Source organism: Carassius auratus, unplaced genomic scaffold (genome assembly GCF_003368295.1).
Source record: "Carassius auratus strain Wakin unplaced genomic scaffold, ASM336829v1 scaf_tig00216437, whole genome shotgun sequence".
NCBI lineage: Eukaryota > Metazoa > Chordata > Actinopteri > Cypriniformes > Cyprinidae > Carassius > Carassius auratus.
The window spans coordinates 452,970-471,830 of NW_020528572.1; the positions used below are offsets into that span (position 1 = coordinate 452,970).

An 18,861-nucleotide genomic window follows, 5' to 3' on the forward strand; every position below is an offset into this window, starting at 1 on the left:
ATTACGCAACACATGCGGACCGGCCAGTGGGAACAACAACCAGGATCAGGATTTTCATTTATGTAGATCCATGAGTATGATTTTTTATTATTCCACTGTTATGTAAGTGGCAACTCATTTTCTATAGTTGATTCGTTGTTATTGATGTGGCACAGCTTTAGCATATCTTACTTTATTCAAGCATTCTGTCACGGAACATACTGAAAAAATTATAATAGTATTTAGGTCACTCACAAAGTATATTTAGATGATAAAATGACCAAGAAATGAACACTGGATGACCTGTTCTTAAAGTCACAGTGTGTTTTGGTGTCTTCATATATATCAACAAATGGTGTGAGTTTGATCTTGGATTACTGGTTTTGTCCAAATAATGGTTACTGGAGACTGTTTGGAATAACATCATTTTTTCAGTCAGTTATAATGTTGCCATTGGCATAAAAATTACACTCTTTCGATTACTTTTTCCTACTCCTAAAAGTCCAACACAATGTAAAATATTCTCACTTATCTTCAGGTTGTTATTTGATTAAGACCATTACTGTAAATGTTGAATTTGTCTTTTTTTTTGCTCTTTGACCTTTCAGGTGGGTGATATTGTCCAGGTTAAAGAGAATGAGACATTTCCATGTGACCTCATACTGCTCTCCACCAGCAGAGAAGATGGAACATGTTTCGTCACCACAGCCAGCTTAGATGGAGAGTCCAGCCATAAGGTGATTGGTCATTTTATTTAAGGCAAACATGTTACTGTTATTAATCATTAGGGTTTTCTTTTAAACATCATTGTATACATTGTGACTGAAATGTTTTGCCTGCACTATAAAGCACACTGGCAGTAATTCATATCAGATGGGAGATGGTAGAAATGTGTGTGAGAGTTTTTGACCTTGGAATGCCAACTGGTTTCTCTCGTGCTCTCCTCTCTATACAAAGACCTATTATGCAGTTCAGGACACAAAGGCATTCAACACAGCGGAGGAGGTGGACACACTACACGCTACGATAGAATGTGAACAACCCCAGCCAGACCTGTACAAGTGAGTGATACACACGTATATCAGCAGAAAACACATAAACAAACCCTCGCTTTCTCTTACAGACACTGACTGTGCATAGAACTACTGTTGGACTGGCACAACAGCATGCCACACACTCCAGATACCCCACGCAAATATCCACACACACACACACACACACACACACACACACACACACACACACACGTTGACACAGAGCCCAGACTATAATTATTTCTGTCTTTTCTTCTTCTGCTTCTGTAGATTTGTGGGACGCATCAATATTTATTTGGATCGAGAAGAGCCCATCGCAAGGTAAATCTATACTCAGGAAATTGACTCTTAATTAAAGGGCCAGTGTGTGAATGATTGAATTCTAGCGGGACACTTTATCATTTTTATAGAACAGTCCTGATTCTTAATAAAGAATTCTGCTCCTCTTTATTTTTCCCTGCAATCCACTCTAAGTTTAATTAAGAATATTCTATGTTGTATTTGGTACAATTATGGAAATGAATATGAACGCATACAGTATTGAAATTAAATAAATAACAATTATTTAATATTATATAATAGTATATGTAATATAAATACTGCATTTCTTATAATAAAATACAGCAAATATTGAAATATTAGTAAATTTCACATATGCAAATATGTTAATAAATCTGAATAAATAGAGTATTTAAAATGAATAAGATGATAAAATTAGTTAATTTATAATATAATATAAGTAGTAGTAGTAATATCAACAAGGTTCATTTAGGGTGATTCACAAAAATTTATTTTCATATTTTGTACATTTAATTAACTAATATTAGGATAGTTTATACATGGCATGACTGTTTTTAATGAATGTATATGCAATTCATATTTTCATTGTTTAAACTGGTCACCATTTCTTTTAATTTACCGTTTCCATTTAACATTAAAAATAGTCCTGCAATGTGACAAATGAATTTGCAGTACAACACATACACACTGTAAAAAGATGTGTGCATAATTTTGTTGAATAATCATGTTTGTAATGCTGCATTTGATCTGTTTAATTATTTTAGACCCCTGGGTTCTGAGAACGTGCTGCTACGTGGAGCCACACTGAAAAACACAGAATACGTACATGGTATTAAAAACAACACTACATATTTGTTTAATTTGTGCACATACACATTTATTATATTTGCAGTCCATTCAAGGTATATACTGTATGCATTAGTTTGTGTGTTCCTTAGGAACACTGTTTGCACTCCGTCTAATTGTATTGATGTCTATGCTAAGATCCATCACTATAATCTGGCACAATGCTAATGGGATTTCTTTTAGGCAATAGGAAGGGCAGGAGAACAAGAGAGGAGAGTTGCTGATTGAGTCGTTCTGTCACTTCATTCCCACTGTAATTAAATGAGTCACTGAGGCTTGTGAGATCAGAAAGAAGTTCTTAATTGCTAGAGAGAGAGAGAAAGGGCGAGAGAGGGAGATGAATGTCAAATTATACACGTGAGGATTCTAAGAGCAGGGCAAGCGCTCAAAATGTTTAACTTTGTTCCAGCCGAGCCATTATGACGTAATGGCACCATACGGTAGGACAAAAAGAGCTCAGTTATGTAACAATGGCTTTTACTTTATCATAGCATCAAGGAGGCTGTACAGAGACAGTCACAGTGGGGAATTATGATCTCATAATGCTCTTCATCCTCTCTTGTTTCTCTAGCTGTGGCCATCTATACGGGCATGGAAACCAAGATGGCCCTCAACTACCAGTCCAAGTCTCAGAAACGCTCCGCTGTTGAAAAGTAAGACACGGTGATAGGCTTTCGATCAGTTTATCTCGCTGTCAGCATGTACAGGGTAATGCATTTAGTGAGCTGTTTGTAAAGCAAATTGCTGGCTTCTGTATTTGATGTCACAATTTGTATCAAGTTGCACTCACATGTGTCTCGCTGACAATTTTTGTCAGACAGATAGATGCAGCCATTAGGAAAACACATCAAATTTGTTTTTATTGAATAAGCAGGTGTACCTTCAGAGATCTCCTTTCAGATTTTGGATAACATTGACTTTTTCAATAAAATAAATGTACTTTTTTTTTTTTTTTTTGACTTAATTTGATATTGTAGATGTCATTCGGACGAGACATTTTTTCAAATTAAATTTTTATGAAAAAAAGAGTGATATTAAACTCCGAGACCCTCAGGGAAAGTTCCTGCAGTTAGATCTTGTCACCCTGATGTATGATATGCTTCTTTGCCATTAGGTCCAAAACGGATTATGCTCATACTGTGTGTCTTGGATCATCTCATCACTTTTTTCCTGCAGGTCTATGAACGCCTACCTGATTGTGTACCTCTGCATTCTGATCAGTAAAGCTCTGATCAATACTGTCCTGAAGTATGCCTGGCAGGCCAACCCAAACCGAGATGAGCCCTGGTACAACCAGAAAACTGAGACTGAGAGGCAACGGCATGTAGTACGTGCTATAAAATAATGTTTATTTTTATTCATTTATTACAGTTTATTATTATTTTTTATCTTTTTTCTTCTTTCAAAAACATTAAAAATCTTAATTATTCCAAATTATGGCCTCCGTTGTTTATATTCTAACTATATTTTATGCTTTCACGTCATTAACACAATCAAAGCAAAACAATTGCGCAAACTCGCGCTTATTTAATCCCCTGTATTTTGTCCCTTCAGTTAATCCGGGCATTCACAGATTTCCTCGCCTTCATGGTTCTGTTCAACTACATCATTCCCGTGTCCATGTACGTGACTGTGGAGATGCAGAAGTTCCTTGGCTCGTACTTCATCCTGTGGGACGATGACATGTTTGACGAGGAGCTCGGAGAGGGACCGCTCGTCAATACCTCAGATCTTAATGAGGAACTTGGACAGGTAGGAAACCCCTCCAAGCACTCCAAAACTGCTCCCTGGGTCATGATTGGTTCACTGTTTCTGTTCTCTCTTCATCACAGGTAGAATATGTCTTCACAGACAAGACTGGCACTTTGACAGAAAATAACATGGAGTTGAGGGAGTGTTGTGTGGACGGGCATGTTTATGTGCCACATGCCATCTGTAACGGGCAGATCTTACCTGGAGCTGCCGAAATGGATATGATCGACTCCTCTCCAGGCGTAGATGGAAAGGTGAGCTTGTCTTCTGTGTTTCTGGGTTTCCATAACTTTAAAGTGTGTATATATATATATATATATATATATATGTGTGTGTGTGTGTGTGTGTGTGTGTGTGTGTGTGTGTGTGTGTGTGTGTGTGTTTATTTTTCAAGAAAAAGTGAAAGGAAACACTGTTACAAAATAAAATAAATGTACAATGTGTCATGGTTTCAAAAAAATTTTTAGTAGCACAACTATGATAAGAAGAAATGTTTCTTGAGCAGCAAAAAAATTGCTTTTTAAAATATATTGAAATAGAAAACATAAATTTAATATTTAGATTTTTGCAGTAGATACATAAGTAAAGTAATAAAACAAATCATATCTAATAAACCTGACGTGATTCTTAGTGAACATATAAAGTCAGATTACTTCAAGTTTCCCCATCTTTACTCAAAATAAGTGTATTATGTATTTTTTAATCTAATACCATGACATTTCATTATTTTTGTTGAGTGTGACTTAATTATGCAGATACATTTTGGACCGCTGTAGACATTTGATAAGGAAGCTCTAAAAACTTCTGTAAAATGAGAGAATGAACGTATTATTGTGAGCGGCGAGTTATGTTTCATTGCACAGATCAATCCGTATTATCGTAATGCATGAATATTTTAACCGTGGATGAGTGGAAAGATGAATGGATTCTTATTTTATTTTTGATAAATAAGCTTAGAGCAACGTGACATTAATTCAGTAGATTAGCTAAACCATCGAATTTGTTAACTTGTTAAATTTCCCATCACATCACTTGTCAGTTGTGTTTTTGAATGTGGTTTTTATGAATAACGGTTTGGATAAACTCAAAATAGTTTCTGTTAGAATGATATTGTGTGCATGTGCATAATAAAATGAAATATCAGAGTTCACTGTTGTTGAGATTTTGAATGTCTGGTATCAAATGTATCCAAATATTTACTGGATACATGAGTATTGGCTGCAGTTTGTTCAGAGTTAGACACAGATAGCCTCTCTCTCTCCTTTTATCTCTCTTTCTCTGTCACTTAATCCCTTTTTGTTAGTCCCTCTGTCTTCCTTTCATCTGGTACAGTATGTGGGGAAACAAATGAATGATTCTGTTCCACTGAGATGATCACTCTTAAGTAAAGGGAAATAGTGTGTGTGATGCCTGAATTGCCTCATGCCATTACACACTAATATTAAAAGACATGTTTTACCATTTTTTTTTGTTTAAGAATGAAGCAGCAGTTTGGTGTGCAGTATTTCAATGCAAACATGTGTATGTGTATGTCTCATCAGGAGCGAGAGGAGCTGTTTTTCCGTGCACTGTGCCTCTGTCACACAGTCCAGGTGAAGGAGGAGGAGACGGTGGATGGCATTAAGAGAGGAATCCATCAGGGCAAATCCACCTCCTTCTACATCTCCTCCTCTCCAGACGAGGTTGCACTGGTGGAGGGCATGAAAAGGCAAGATGCATACTGTACAAACATGCACTCACACGGACCCACGCTAATTTATACTCTAGTCTCCAGGTTTTGACATACTGTCTCACTACATGATTGCATAACCCTAAACAGTCCAAACATTTTTATGACCATTTTTTGTCTTTTTCTTCAAGCCTACATGTGCTCTGCATACGCTTACGTCTAACCGTAACTCTACAATACAATAAGACACTAAATTTGCCTTCCTTTTCTCTCACGTGTTCAGGTTGGGCTTCACCTATCTCCGTCTGAAGGACAGTCACATGGAGATCCTCAACAGAGAGGATGAGATGGAGAGGTGAGCCATCTGGAAAACAGCATGAGCACAGTGACCAACAGGAAACTAGCAGCATTTGGATGCTTCTGGACAGTCTATCAGTCTGAGAAAGCGGTTTTACCCACAATCTTACGTAATATGTTAAATACAGTTTATTGCCATAAATCATTTTAAATTAAATCTTAAATAATCGTAAAATAAATCAGCAATAATGTAAAAGTAAAAAAAACGTTTATGCAAGATATATAAACGTTTATGCATTTTACAGTACTTTTATCCACTAAACAAGCACTTAGCTTCATACCGTACCACGAGCAGGGCTGCTTACACCCCCTGTGGTGACTGCAGCTTTAATTTTCTTGTCATGCTATGTATTTTGCCACATGCTGTGTGAGAAAGAAACCTCAGCAAAGGAACAGTTTGCGCAGCCTAATCTGTAATCATCTGTGTATTTACTCAGCAGGTTGTCATATAAATGTCATTGTGTGTTTATTAAGATAACACCATTATACAGTATGTTGTGGGAAGCAAAGTTTCCCTGTTTAGGAAGTGTTGTAAAAGGGCCGCTGTTTGTGAGATTGAGTGTGTGTGTGTGTGTGTTTGTCCTTGAAGAACAAGGACCAGCCATAATTAGTGCAGCTACACACTGTCCTACAGATGAGAACACGAGGGTCAGCACGGAGCGCAGTCACATAAAAACTCTGTCCGTCTGTGATAAAGCTATATCCCAAAGGACTCAGTCAATGTTACATATTCCACTGATTTATGTATATCAAAATGTAGTTAGTAATAGTAGATCTGTTAACCTTTTGAATTTAAACACTTTCTAAACATTGTCTTTTTGTGTTTATTCTACCCAGATTTGAGCTGTTGGAAGTGTTGAACTTTGATTCAGTGAGGAGGAGAATGAGTGTTATCGTAAGATCAAGCTCGGGTATGATGAACACACACAATTTTTACTTGCTCTACTTTTTCTAAATGGAGACATTCGATAATTTAACAGGTTTTTTTTTTTTTTTTTACTTCACGTTGTTAGATTCAGCTGACTTCTGGGTACAAATGTATCCTCAAAATTAAGTAGGCACACACACATACACATACACACATATATTTATTTAGCAATCTAAATGAGGACATATAAAGCTGATTATAATTATTACATTAATATGTGTAATTATGTACTGTATAATTAATTCCTGGCCTAAAGAAAACTTTTGTCATTATAACATGTCCAATTTTGTTTGATTTAAGTATTTAAAATGTGCTAAAAAAATTATAGTTAATCATGCCTTTTGAACAGTATGATAATTACATTTTTTAATTAATTAATTAATTTGAATTAACATTAATTCATTCATTTATTGAGGTTAGTGATGTTGAGTTATGTTTAACGAAATAGAAATAATACAAATATATGACTAATAAGTCAACTTTCAAGTCTGCTCAATGTTTTATTTTGCCACAATAATATGTTTTTGAATGATCTCTGGATTTTGTGATTTTGATTGGATTAATCTGCATGTCATGTACTCAACTGATTACAGTTATAGAGATTGGCAGCCCTAATTATTCACTTTATTTTTTATGAATGATTTTCCCGTCTGAGAACATCCCCAAAGGGATTTAGCTAATGTGTGGGGATAATTTTGTCCTCAAAGCATAGCTGAGTAAACACACACATGCACTTTGACTGTTACACATTATACTGAAAGTCTCTGAGTCACTGTGTGTGCCCGAATGAAGGGACCAGTTAATGCAAGTGGGTCAATGTGCTACTAGCATACAAATGAGAGCAAGATTTACACATCTGTATGATTCCTGAATACATTTAGTAACATACTGATAACTTATCTTCTAATATAAAAAGCAATTAGGATATTCTTAAATGCATTAAAAGCCTGGCAGCATAACTAATGTGCTAATTTAAAGTCAACATGTAACAATATTTGTGGCCTATTTTACTATAATATTATGATGCATTTCAGAGGGGAACAGAGAAAAAAAAAATCTCAGAGACAAATTAGTTTGGTTAATTTGATTCCACGAATTACAGAAAAATATCGCTTTACCTATTATTAATGCATTGAAAGCATGACATACTGGTGGTTGTGCAGTTTCTTTCTTGTAGCTTTTAACACGTTATTTGTGTTGATGTTTGTTTTGTTCTAGGAGAGTACTATTTGTTCTGTAAAGGTGCGGATTCTTCTGTTTTCCCACGGGTGGTTTCTGGAAAGGTGGAGCAGGTCAGAGCGCGAGTAGAGCACAACGCTGTGGTGAGCAGAAATCGGAAACATCTTCCTCTTCTTTCTTATTTTAGCAGAGCTATTTATAAGCCACAAAAGCACCTTCCTAGATCTTGACGGAAAAAGCTCCTCTCAAATGTGTTTGCTTATGCAGCTTCTGTTTAGCATGAACCTCATCCTCAAAGAGAGCTGAAAGAGGAACGTAGCTACATCACTAAAACATAACATCACTCAAAATGAAACCGAGTGAAGACAATGTGTCTGTTGTCTTTATATTGATGTGTTTTCACTCTATGGCCCAGCTCTGATCGCTTTCATAAGAGTTCTTAGTTTAATGTCTCTGTAGCACCCAGAAGTCATTTGAACTTTTTGCTCTTGATAATCTAATGAATAAAATGATCTTTAACTTGACAAATATATGGAGTCATTTGCAGAAAAAATAATATAATTATGGTCCCAGGCAGGAGGAATGGATCCTAACACATTGTGTTACTCACAGATCTAGGTCAGGAATGAATGACCTCACTTTTGAAGGGTTTTGGTTGCACTGGTGTCTATGCTGATTCATGATTTCGGTAGCCATAGTGAAATGGTTTCTGTAGAGCCAGACAGAATTGAATCTTTGTTTTCTAGACTGTCTGCAGGACAGTAGTGTTTTATTAATAGGGATAATGGGAACATTTCCACTAGAGCATTTTTGTTATTTAAGAATCTACATTTTAAAGGGATAGCTCACCAACAAATGATAATTGTGTTGTTATTTACTCACCCCCATGCCGTTCTAAACCAGTATGTGTTCGTTTTTTACATGGAACACAAAATTAAATGTTTTGCTAAATGTTCATACTGCTCTTTTGCATACAGCAAAATCAGATCAAATAAGACAAAAATGTCACAATAAAAATAACATTGTGTGCATAAAACGTAACATGGGATGTTTTAAGTCATAAAGGTATTTTTAATGTGGATTTTATGGAAGCCTATTTCCACCACAGAATAAAAAGAAATGTGAAAAACTTTTTCTCTCACAATTCAGTTTTTTTTGTTTGTTTTTTTAAGAATTGTGAGATTTTGAGTCGCAGTTACCTATTTTTATTTATTTTTTTATTCCGTTGTGGCGGTGGAAATAAGCTTCCATACTTTTTAGGATCTTGGCAGCCTGTGGTCACCACATGATTCATTCTATTGAAAAGAGCAGTGTGAGCATTTTTTTAAATATCTCCGTTTGTTGTACCACAGAATAAAGTCACTGGTTTGTAACAATACAAGGGTGTGTAAATATAAATAATGCTAAGATTTTCATTTTTCTTAGCAAAGGTATTGTTCTTTCCTTTATATTATGTTTATTCTTAGTTAAAATATTTATGTCCAAGATTAATGCTGTTTTTAGAAAAATTTGGACTCTTTGTAAATGAAGGTTGGTGGAGCTGACACATTTGTTTCAAATCTTTCTTCTGTAGGAGGGCTTACGGACTCTTTGTGTTGCTTATAAGAAGCTGACTCATGAGGAGTATGTGGAAACGTGCCATCTCCTCAACAGAGCTAAACTAGCTTTGCAGGATCGCGACAAGAAACTGGCTGAAGCTTATGATGTCATTGAAAAGGATTTCATCCTGCTTGGAGCCACGGCTGTGGAAGATAGGTGAATCACTGCCTTCTGACTCACAGTCACCCTGATTAACATTTACCAAATACTTCAAATACCATATAGGTTTGATTGAAGCGTTTAAAAACTCCTGTTCTGAAATGAATCAAACTTTTGATTTTAACTTGGAAGAACAGAGTGGAATCCAAACTATTTCATATTCAGTATTCCTTTGTCAAATTCAAAAATGCAAATAACTCTGTCGCTTAAAGGTACACTAGAGACAGTGGGATCAACATGGGAAATAGGGAAAATGTAATTGTTATCCAGATAATTTTTTTTTTTTTTTTAAATTTAATAACTTAACTATTGTTATGCAGTGTGATTTGAGTATGTTCCTAAAACATCAAAGAGTTGTTTAATTTGAATGTTTTATTACAGTTAAAACATTTGGACATTCCCAGCAGTTTACAAGTTTGTGGCTACACAGGAGTGACTATAGAGAATCAGTGAAACACTGTTCATTTTTTCAGTTTTTTTAATTTTTTATGGTAGTGTCACTTTAAGTCTTTCATCTTTATGTAGATTACTATTCAGTTCTAGGGGCCTCATTCCCTCTCGCTCCTGCCAAATATGCCATCATAAAATCCATAGTGTTGAAATATGGAACCAGGACGTCCATTGCATTTCTGAGCTGGTCCGATATTGCTTTCCAAGTTGCATGTTGCTCTAAAAAAATCAGCATGTTAATAATAGCTTATGTTCCATGAAGTGCATTATGCATTTGCCTCAATAAACAAGGTGCATTTCCCTGAACTGAAATGGAGGATGGATGTGCATTAGCAATATTAGATTGTTAACTGGCTGAATGCCAATGTTCCGATCGGCCCAACAACTGAATGGAAGAGTTACAGGCCCAGCGTCTATTTGAAGCTCACATGAGCACCCCCGGCCCTGACAGAACCAGTGTGAGTTAACGTTAATTGCACAGGCAATCAATAGTGTCCATCCGTTAGGCTCCAGTGTCCTGGTAATGAGCAGCTAACATAATTAGACCCCCTCTTGAATCAATCAGGGGCTGGCAGACACAGTTTTGATAAACTACTGTTTTGGCTTATGCACTTATGGATGCCATCTAACCCAACGTTATAAATAAATACATCAATCCATGTTGGCCGTCTTAATGAATATGACAGAGCAAACAAATAGTGATTACTGGACGGGAAATTATTTTGTCGGGCTGTGTTGATTAGATACAATCAGTGCCCTGCAGGCATCAGCCCCTCAAGATCGTGTTATAGTCAAATATACAGGAAGCTAATAATCCCTGAAACACTCAAGTCGACATGGCAGTGTCAACAGATTTTACTTGTATAAATGTAGTTAAGTTTTTGTTGGTTAAAAGGTCCATTGTCCATACAGAAAAAATTCTGTAAATTTTATTGCGCCCTTAAGGGTTATTCAACAAGCAAAAAAGAAGGGTGAGACTTTATTTTTATCTATTGGGAATCTGATTTTTATAGAGAAAAGTTTTTGCTCTATAGCAGAATAGAGCCTGACTTGACTGCTGTGGAATGCAGAGAGGATATAATCAATGTTACAATAAAGTTATTCAGCATTAAATTACTGTTACACTAGTGTTAACTGCATTTACTAACAGCAGCCTAATACAATGCCTTAAATAGCTATTTGTCTATTGGGTAACATTAGTTTTCCCGCCCCCTTGGCCTAGGTGACATCATTTGCAAAGAAAAGCCATTTTAGAGACAGCACATGTTATCATGAAGACAGTGGATTAATTGTGCACCAAGAAACCCAGCAAAGTGTATTTAAGGAAGCATATAACATAAAATCAGATTGTCTGTCAACTTTAAGCCAAGAATTTAAAAAATACAAAGCCAAATAGGATGTTGGGGAAGTCAGAAAGAATGTTATGACTCAACTAGGATGTTGCTTAACTTGGGGAATTTGTTTAGCTTCAATAAAATGTTGTTAGGTGAAATGCGATTCATGTTATTAGAGTGTTTAATAGGTAGTGTAGTAGAACGTCTTGTGGTTTCTTCCCGGGAGTCTTTGTGAGAATGTCACTTCCTGCGTCGCTGGGATGTGAGTGAGGTGCAGTGGGGGGTGGAGTCTTAATTATCTGGCAATGGTGGCACTGTGAATCCTGACTGCTGGGCTGCTTAATTACTGAGCTAAGTGGGCTGAGACATCACACTGCAGTAAAAGACCTCCCCGCCACCGAGCCATGCAGAGCACTGTCCATTAACTTTCACTCCAGCACTGCGCAAAGAATCAAGTACACAGGATTGCTATATACTATGCCAAATCTTTCTGCTTCTACTATGCAATTGAGACGATTGGGCTGTCAAAGCAACAACTGTGTAATTGTCACTTTGTATATTTGATCTTGTTCTTTGGCTACTGTTTTGTCAGAGTGTGACATATTAACTTCAGACTTTTTAAAGATCGTGTAAACATTAAATTACAAATGTGTTTTAAAAACTTTTCAAACTGTAAGTTTCTTTAAAATTGCATTTAAAACTATCCAAAGACTCAGGACTGTGTGCATGAACTGCTTTTAAAATAATCTTGGTTGTCATTTGATGTTTCAGGCTGCAGGATAAAGCGGCCGACACCATTGAGTCCCTGCACAAGGCTGGTATGAAGGTTTGGGTCCTCACAGGGGACAAAATGGAGACGGCAGCAGCCACATGCTATGCTAGCAAGTTGTTCCATCGCAATACACAAATCCTGGAACTGACAACCAAGCGGACAGAGGAGCAGACTCTCCATGACGTCCTGTTCGATCTGAGCAGAACGGTCCTGAGACAGCATGGCAGCATGACCAGGGACACTTTCTCAGGGTAGGTACAGTACAATACATTTACATGCACACATTGATTCTCACACACCTTCACACATACAATGATCCCCACAGGCTCTCAGGTGATTACCAAGACTATGGTCTGATAATCGATGGGGCGACACTCTCAGCTGTTCTGAAGCCACCACAGGAAGGAACCAGCAGCGGAGGGAACTATAAGGAGATTTTCCTGGAAATCTGCAGGAACTGCAGTGCTGTTCTCTGCTGCCGCATGGCACCCTTACAAAAAGCACAGGTACTACAACACTTCATTCTCAAAGAGTATACACTAACATGAGTGGGGTAAGATGTAAGGGTTTTGAATGAACTGTTTTGAAAAACTGTAAAAAGAGTAATATTGTGAAACAGTATATAATTTGAAATCATTCAAAAAAAAAAGTTTTTGGGATTGTATTATATTTAAATGTTTTTAAAGACGTTTTCAATTTCATTTATTTATTCCTGTGATGGCAAAGCTGAAATTTCAGCAGCGATTAGTCGATTAGTAATCACTTAACAACAGTGATTTGGTGTTAAAGAAACATTTCGTATAATCACAGTTCTATTTATTTTTTTTAAGAATTTAAAAGAGCAGCATATATTTTTTATGTATTTTTGTTGCAATGGAAAAGGCTTTACTGTCACTTTTGATGCATCACTTAAATGCATCCTTGCTGAATAAAAATGTTTCTTATATATTTTGTAGTTTAAGCCATTTTCCTTGTGGTTTCCATTGGCTAAGAGGGACTAAAGGCATTCGTGTCTATTTGCGGACATTTAGTCCCCACAATGATGATAAAACCTGACTCACACAAAAACAGCTACCTGCCAGAGAAAGGTTGTCCTCATTCCCTTATTGTAATCTCTCAGCTTGTGAGTTACACAGCGCAATCTAAAGAGGCTCTGGTCATTTACTGCACTCTAAACCTGTCACTCATTCTCTTTGGCTGCTGGGAAAGCCAGAGCCTGTAAAGTCAGAAAGTGAGAGAAGTCAAAGCATTACAAGACAGTTATCGATGTGAAACGAACAGTAAAATCACATGCAATTCATGTGTACCAAAAGCTAAATTAAATAGTCATTTCGTGTCAGATAGGATCATATTGTCCCATCGCCTCAGTCACATGTGCAGCCCAAAACCCTGATTAAAAATCTAATCTCTCAGAACTGTGGAAAATAAACCATTCTTTCAGATTGTTAAGATGATAAAAGCATCAAAAGAACGCCCCATCACACTGGCCATCGGGGACGGAGCCAATGACGTCAGCATGATTCTGGAAGCGCACGTGGGCATAGGTGATTTCATGCTTGCATACAAAATCTCTGATAGGCTTCCGTTTAACAACTATCAGCAATCCCTTGCATGCCTGTTGACTGGTTAATCTGCCGCTAGGGATCATGGGTAAAGAGGGGCGTCAGGCGGCCCGTAACAGCGACTATGCAATTACCAAATTCAAACACCTGAAGAAGATGCTGCTGGTACACGGACACTACTACTACATCAGGATCGCTGAGCTGGTCCAGTACTTCTTCTATAAGGTATACTCAAACAAACAAAATGTGCAGACACTCAAAATAAAAAAGATAATCTCAAGCAAAATAGCTGAATGCTGGCTGACACAACACAAACAACATTGCCTGCAGTTTTAAACACAGGGAAAAAAGTTGCTTAATATGTGTGGGTGCTACTTTTTCCCAGGAGTTCTGACTAAACCACTGAACTATCGTGTTGAAAATGCAATTCTAATGCCGTTGCATTTTTCTCTCCACAGAATGTGTGCTTCATCTTCCCTCAGTTTCTCTATCAGTTCTTCTGTGGCTTCTCTCAGCAGGTAAACGCATACCTCTAAGTGTCTTAAAGGTCTATCACTATTACACTACATTTGAAAGAGATGGAATATGAAAGTGTATGTAGTTAAAAGACAAAACGATTTCTCTTCTGTGCTTACACTGAACCTAATGGTTGATTTGACTCCACTATAGCACACTGGTGTAATTGTTTTTGTCCCTCTGCAGCCACTCTATGACACGGCATATCTGACCCTGTACAATATCAGCTTCACCTCATTACCCATCCTCCTCTACAGTCTGATGGAGCAGCACATCAACATGGACATCCTCAAACGGGACCCTACTCTCTATAGGTGCGAGGAACGTTCGGGTTTCACCTTTATCTACACCTATGGTCTGAATGTGATGCGATAATTATACTTTAAACTTAAAGCTTAATTGAGTTCATGTGACTCAGTGGTAGATCATTGCATTAGCAGCGCAAAGGTTTGTGGGTTCGATTCCCAGGTAACACACATACTGGTAAAAAAAAAATGTATAGCCAGAATGCACTGCTAAATGCATACATGTAAAGCATGTGTTTGAACAATGAGAAACAATTCACCCAAAATGGAAAGCCAGAATGGAGTTAGGTTTGAGTTGTTTTATTGACTGATACATGATATGTGGTACGTGTCATCACGTGTACAGGGGAGGTATTTTGGTGCTGTTGACTATTCTATTTCTGGGTCCCTCTGTGAGACCTACTGATAAATCCCTGTCAACACTGGCTATTTATACTCACCTTGGCCTTGATTTTGCATGACTGTTGGTTCGCTAAGACTCAAAACACTCATTATTTCTTATCCTAAGATTTGTTGTCCCTGAGACTTCATAGCATATTCATAAAGCACTTTTGAAATACTTAAGTGAAAGTGTTTTTATTTTTATTTGCTTTTCCGACTTCATTAAACTAAAACGCATATATATATATATTCAACCAATGCCGGTCATAGTGACAGCACAGCACTGGCCCATTCAAACAACAAAAGCCCATTCATGTAGCCCAGTCTAACCCTCTATATTTTCCCCTTGAATAAAATGTTCGTTCTGATTGTGAGCCTCCAGGTTTTCTCACTTAATCACATGAACATGCTGCTTCCAAATATGAAGCTGCTATAATTGTTCCATCAGCCTTTGGCAACACATAGCTGCACAGACCCTTGCACTAAACTCAGTTTACGCACTACACTTTGCAGAAATACCGTTAGAAAAGCTCTACATTTAATCACCAAATGTCCTGACACTGCATTTTTTCTTTCTGCATTGCTTGTTCAATATATAGTGTTCATTACTGACACAGTGTGCCACTTGTAGCTATCAAGGACATTCTCACTAGAAAAAGTGCTGATCTGATATATTTTTTTTGACCCCAATTTCACTGTCATTTGAAATGATCTTTCCAAACTCAAGTGTGGCTCGAGACTAAACTGAGTTTTCATTTTAGCTTTATTTCAACAAACAATATTTTTTAACAGTTTTAGTTTTAGTCAGTTGAATTATTGATATATCCTTATACATGATTTTGAAATGCACTTGAATGTTAAATGTACATCTGTTAAAGGTCTGTAAAGTGTAACAGTTACATTATACCGTGTGATTTTGCTAACAATATGCGGTTTATCTTTATATGTTCATTTTTAATATCTCTCTTTTTTACAGAGATATTGCCAAGAATTCCCTCCTGAGATGGCCCACCTTCATCTACTGGACATTTCTGGGGGTTTTTGATGCCTTGGTCTTCTTCTTTGGTGCTTTCTTCCTTTTCGACAACACAACCTTCACCAGCAACGGACAGGTAATGCAGTCACGGTCTAAACCAGGATTTCCTTTTCAAGTTTTCTGTGTGTGTTTTATTTGATCAACTTAACCAGCCGTTTTCATTTCTTGAGCTCATTGTTTTTCTCAGTCAAATAAAGCAGTCGCATACAGATTGATTGGGGGGCCAATGCTTGTTGAGTGAGTTATCTTGTGGTTAAAAGTGGTTTGTAATGTACATACAGTACTTGTGGTTTAACTGCGGTCTTGATCCAACCTCCTTTGCGTATGTTTGAAGTCATTACAGGTGCTTCTCCATTCATTTATGCGACACAAAGCATGCTGGTTAATCAGTCAGACCAGACATCTTTCTCTGTACCATTAAGTTAAATCATAGTAACCTTTTTGGATTGCTTTTTTACCTGTTTGATTTACTTTCAGTTATAACATCCTAATTTTTTCTTTACTTTCTTGCTCCCTGTCCCCTTTCGTTTTCTTCTCTTTCTCTCTTTCTCTATCTCCCTCTATCTTTTCCTCCTTTTACCTGCCCCCCTTTTGCCTTTCTTTTCTTTTCTGCTTCTCTTCCTTTCCTTCAGCTAATGGCCACCAACACACAGATGGTAAGCCTGTCCCTATCTGTTTCTCATCCTATTTTTAGTTCTAGTTTTACTGTACCCTTCCTCAGCCCCTCCCCTCACCCTAAAGCCACTCCCACTCACATAGTGTCTACTAACACTAACCGTTCACTGCCATCGTAGCTCTCCAACAGTACCGTACGGCATCCCAGTGTCCCCTGTACCGAGGACCAGCCACTGTAGGTATAGAGTAGCAAGCCCCCCGTTCATCTTCCTCTGTCTGTCATCTTGTGTTCGAGTAGGAGTTTGTGTCCGTCCCGTGTGTCACCTTGCGACTGTGTTTTTTGCAAACCCCCAATTTGGAGGGATGTTGTCGTCATACTCATCCTCATCGGCCTGTAGGATACACATGCATCCTCTCATGACTCACTGCAAGGGCAAATGAATGAGCAAGAGGATTCAACAGTTCACTTTGTTTGGTGCAGTACGTGTTGCATGGAAGAGAATCTATTCAGAAACGTTTAATTCGAAGGGATGCTGGAGGCTTTTTCCACAAATAGGGTATAAATTAGTGGCTCATTAACATTTCAATATTTTACTTTATTTGTGAAAAGTATATAAGATGATGTATAAGATTTAATGCGTTTAACATTTAGGGGCAGATTTACTAAACAGGGTAAATTTCATTAAAGCACAGATGGGAGGAAAACATTTTGCAGGTGATTTAATGACAAGATGCACACAGACGTAACATCTAATTTCCATAAAGACCAGCGCAATCTACCAAGAGCAGCGCAATTACTTCCGCCTGCTTTTTTTGAAACATTAAATAATGCCGCAAATACCAGTGACTTGACTAGAGCAAATCTTAGTATCACATTGGTGATATTCTATCTATAGCTATCATTTAAATATTCTCCTATCATAAATGTAAAGATCCTACAAATGCATATTCAGTGAGGTGGCCTTTTCAGCGCTTATTTCCTACTGCGTGTCTTTAGTAAGTCCTGACAGTAGTTTTTTTAACACCAAATGAGGGTTTGCACTAATGCAAGCTGATAGTAAATCTGGCCCTTAATGTCTTTTATTGTAAGTATTTGTATAAAAAAAGGATAAACTAATGTTTTTATATTTAATATAAATTATTATTATATCATGGTTGTTATCATTTTGATCATACTTAGTTCGTTATTTATTTACTGCTAAAAAAGATACCAAAAAATTATGTTTTGAGTATATATTTTATTAACAATTGTATTAATATATTGATTAAATATATTAATTATCTATTAAGTAAATTTATTGCATTGCCCAGGGTCTCTTTCTTCTTGTAGTACATTTTATATACAAATAATGCATAGCATTTAATAATGTCTTTATTGCAAGTAACAAAAAATAAATTAAATATTTTATAAAAAAACACTGAATCTAAATTATTATTATTTTATTGTTATTGTTATTCTATTATTATACATTTTATCTATTTAGTTTTAATATTTATTAATTTCCAGAGAAATAGTAAAATCACACAAATCATAGTTTTAAAAACTATAGATTTGTCAAATTACCAAACTTGTATACATTTAAAATAAAACAGCATGTAGCATTTAGTTTGAGCCTCTGATATTGGCGATTAACAGGCTTAAGCTGACCATTTGTTGAATAATAATAATAAAGAAATAAAAGAACTTCAAACTGTTTTTTCTCTATTTGTGGAAAGTGGGAAAACTATCATTAACAGAAGAATCATCGATTGCAAAACTGCTGAAATATCAGATTCATCATTTTGAAAAATCTTTCAGCTTCTTTAAACATCATTTGCCCTTGACATGTTTTTGTTTTTTAACACTAAACTTCATTTTGATTGCTCATTAAGGTAAGTTAATGCATTTTCCTCAAACTCGTTGACATTTACTGTATTGTGTGTCCTTGTTTTTTAAACTGGCAACTCATCAACATTATACTGGTCACTAAGTCTTTGACCTGCTTGTGTTTTGCTGTGGCTTGTTGACTTTGATTGTGATTCATTTTTAAAGGTAAACATGCAGTGATTTAATAAAGAGCTCTTTTTATAGTGTTGATGTTGTTTTGC

General features: G+C 36.6%; 1 protein-coding gene across 3 annotated transcripts in view; it reads left to right on the forward strand.

Annotated features, from left to right (window-relative positions):
* The window catches only part of LOC113098183 (probable phospholipid-transporting ATPase IH), a 58,964-nt gene that overhangs the window by 30,861 nt on the left and 9,242 nt on the right, over positions 1-18,861 (forward strand). For 2 of the 3 annotated variants that reach the window (XM_026263160.1, XM_026263158.1), the window contains exons 6-25: positions 588-716; positions 937-1,040; positions 1,284-1,334; positions 2,078-2,142; positions 2,731-2,812; positions 3,336-3,486; positions 3,714-3,911; positions 3,992-4,165; positions 5,453-5,619; positions 5,864-5,935; positions 6,775-6,848; positions 8,084-8,187; positions 9,618-9,799; positions 12,358-12,609; positions 12,684-12,864; positions 13,800-13,902; positions 14,000-14,145; positions 14,379-14,438; positions 14,623-14,750; positions 16,099-16,234. In XM_026263160.1, the coding sequence (XP_026118945.1) occupies positions 588-716; positions 937-1,040; positions 1,284-1,334; positions 2,078-2,142; positions 2,731-2,812; positions 3,336-3,486; positions 3,714-3,911; positions 3,992-4,165; positions 5,453-5,619; positions 5,864-5,935; positions 6,775-6,848; positions 8,084-8,187; positions 9,618-9,799; positions 12,358-12,609; positions 12,684-12,864; positions 13,800-13,902; positions 14,000-14,145; positions 14,379-14,438; positions 14,623-14,750; positions 16,099-16,234 (2,559 nt within the window). Of the gene's footprint in view, positions 1-587; positions 717-936; positions 1,041-1,283; positions 1,335-2,077; positions 2,143-2,730; positions 2,813-3,335; positions 3,487-3,713; positions 3,912-3,991; positions 4,166-5,452; positions 5,620-5,863; positions 5,936-6,774; positions 6,849-8,083; positions 8,188-9,617; positions 9,800-12,357; positions 12,610-12,683; positions 12,865-13,799; positions 13,903-13,999; positions 14,146-14,378; positions 14,439-14,622; positions 14,751-16,098; positions 16,235-16,790; positions 16,815-18,861 lie in introns of all 3 variants that reach the window. The other variant, XM_026263157.1, reaches the window with a different exon arrangement.